We start from the raw sequence: 1,506 nt of genomic DNA, 5'->3' as shown, positions 1-1,506 counted from the left end.
TATTGTGCACTTTGCATTGGATTATATTGATTTTGATAAATAGATCCAAAATCCAACTCAATTCATACTCTTAATAAAATTGAACAGATAAATAATTTAATTTAGATCGATTTAAATTTAACGCTCTTAATTGCAAGTGTGGAAAGTAAGTAAATCCATGTTGGGCTATTCATAAATTTGAGATATTTAAAAGCAATTGTAACTTTTATTTTAATTTTAATTTTGTGTGCTTTACAATGATTTATAAATGTTGTATACTTGTATAAGCGTTCTCTAGGTTGTCCATGACAAAGCTTCCTTCAGTTATTCAAACTTAAAATAAGAGAAGTATTTTTATTTCATATACTTATAGATTATTATGTGAATCGACAACTTTTGGAAAATAACAAAACTAATAATTAATCAATAATCTCGCTTGTCCATAAGTAAACAAAAAATATCCTGATTCTTTGTCTTATGGACCGCTAATGTGGGGAATAAATTCTTTCAACTTGATTTTAACTTCTGAACCAAAGAAAATATAAAAGAAGGAAAAGTCTAGGCGACAACAACTTTATTAAATTCTGCCCAACATGTAATCAGCAAAGAAAAGTAAACCATTAGATGAAAGTTCACACCAATCTCACACCATTAAAATCATCATTGATGACTATTTGATGGCTACAAATCACAAAAGTTACTAGCCCTCTAACATTCCTCGTAAAAGAAAGAAACATTTTTTTCCCTTCTAGTAAGATTATATTACAGTAAGTCAGTAATTATAATATTTTGAAAATATTATTAAAATTAAAATAATATTTTTTATTTTTAATATTTTAAATAATTATTATTAAAAAAATATTATCTAAATATTATTTTAATTTTTGCAACATTTGCATAACACCAAAGCGTATTCTAAAATCCTAACTTTGTTTTTCAATAAACAAAGTAACGTCAATGGTTGTTTACTTTCTAGAAACCTTTTCCCATTAGATCATCGTTAACCTTTGTTCAGATGTCAATTATAGTTGCACAACCAGGAGTCGAGGACGTGGTTTGAAATCGTACTATGGTAGTGTCAATTCAATTTAAGGTGCTGAGCCCGACAAACTATTCCGACATGCTCATCCTCCAGCACGAGATGGACCCTTCAATCAGTCGTAATTGCGGAGCAAAGTGAGGCCTTCCAAAAATAATAAACAGCAGAATAGAAGAGCATCATCATGAAAGGGGAGACAATAAGCAGAGACAAGGCTAAAATATTTATATTTCGACTTTGATTTTGTTGGCATGCAACCTGGGATGCCATGCTTTACAATATCCCAACATTTGTTACATCCTTAACAAACATAAGCACCCTCACGTCACCTAAAACATCTTATCATCTTCCAACACGCTTTTCCCACTATTCAGAGTCAGACTCCACGTTGTTCATAGCTTTTAACCCTCTAGGTCTCTGCACCAAAATGAAAATTACAATATATTATAGCTGCAACCAAAGGGGGAAAGGAAAATAATGGAAGATAC

General features: G+C 30.7%; 1 protein-coding gene across 7 annotated transcripts in view; it reads right to left on the bottom strand.

Moving 5' to 3' along the window:
- Window positions 1,219-1,506, bottom strand: part of LOC107606333 (homeobox protein 2) — a 7,229-nt gene continuing 6,941 nt past the window's right edge. For all 7 annotated transcript variants that reach the window (XM_021106611.1, XM_021106610.1, XM_021106609.1 and 4 more), the window contains one exon: window positions 1,219-1,437. In XM_021106611.1, coding sequence (XP_020962270.1) covers window positions 1,385-1,437 — 53 coding nt within the window. In that variant the 3' untranslated portion in view covers window positions 1,219-1,384. The remainder of the gene's footprint in view (window positions 1,438-1,506) is intronic.

This window comes from Arachis ipaensis, chromosome B07 (assembly GCF_000816755.2).
Source record: "Arachis ipaensis cultivar K30076 chromosome B07, Araip1.1, whole genome shotgun sequence".
NCBI lineage: Eukaryota > Viridiplantae > Streptophyta > Magnoliopsida > Fabales > Fabaceae > Arachis > Arachis ipaensis.
The sequence above is the reverse complement of the archived record's forward strand: the minus strand, read 5'-3'. Positions and strand labels throughout refer to the sequence as shown.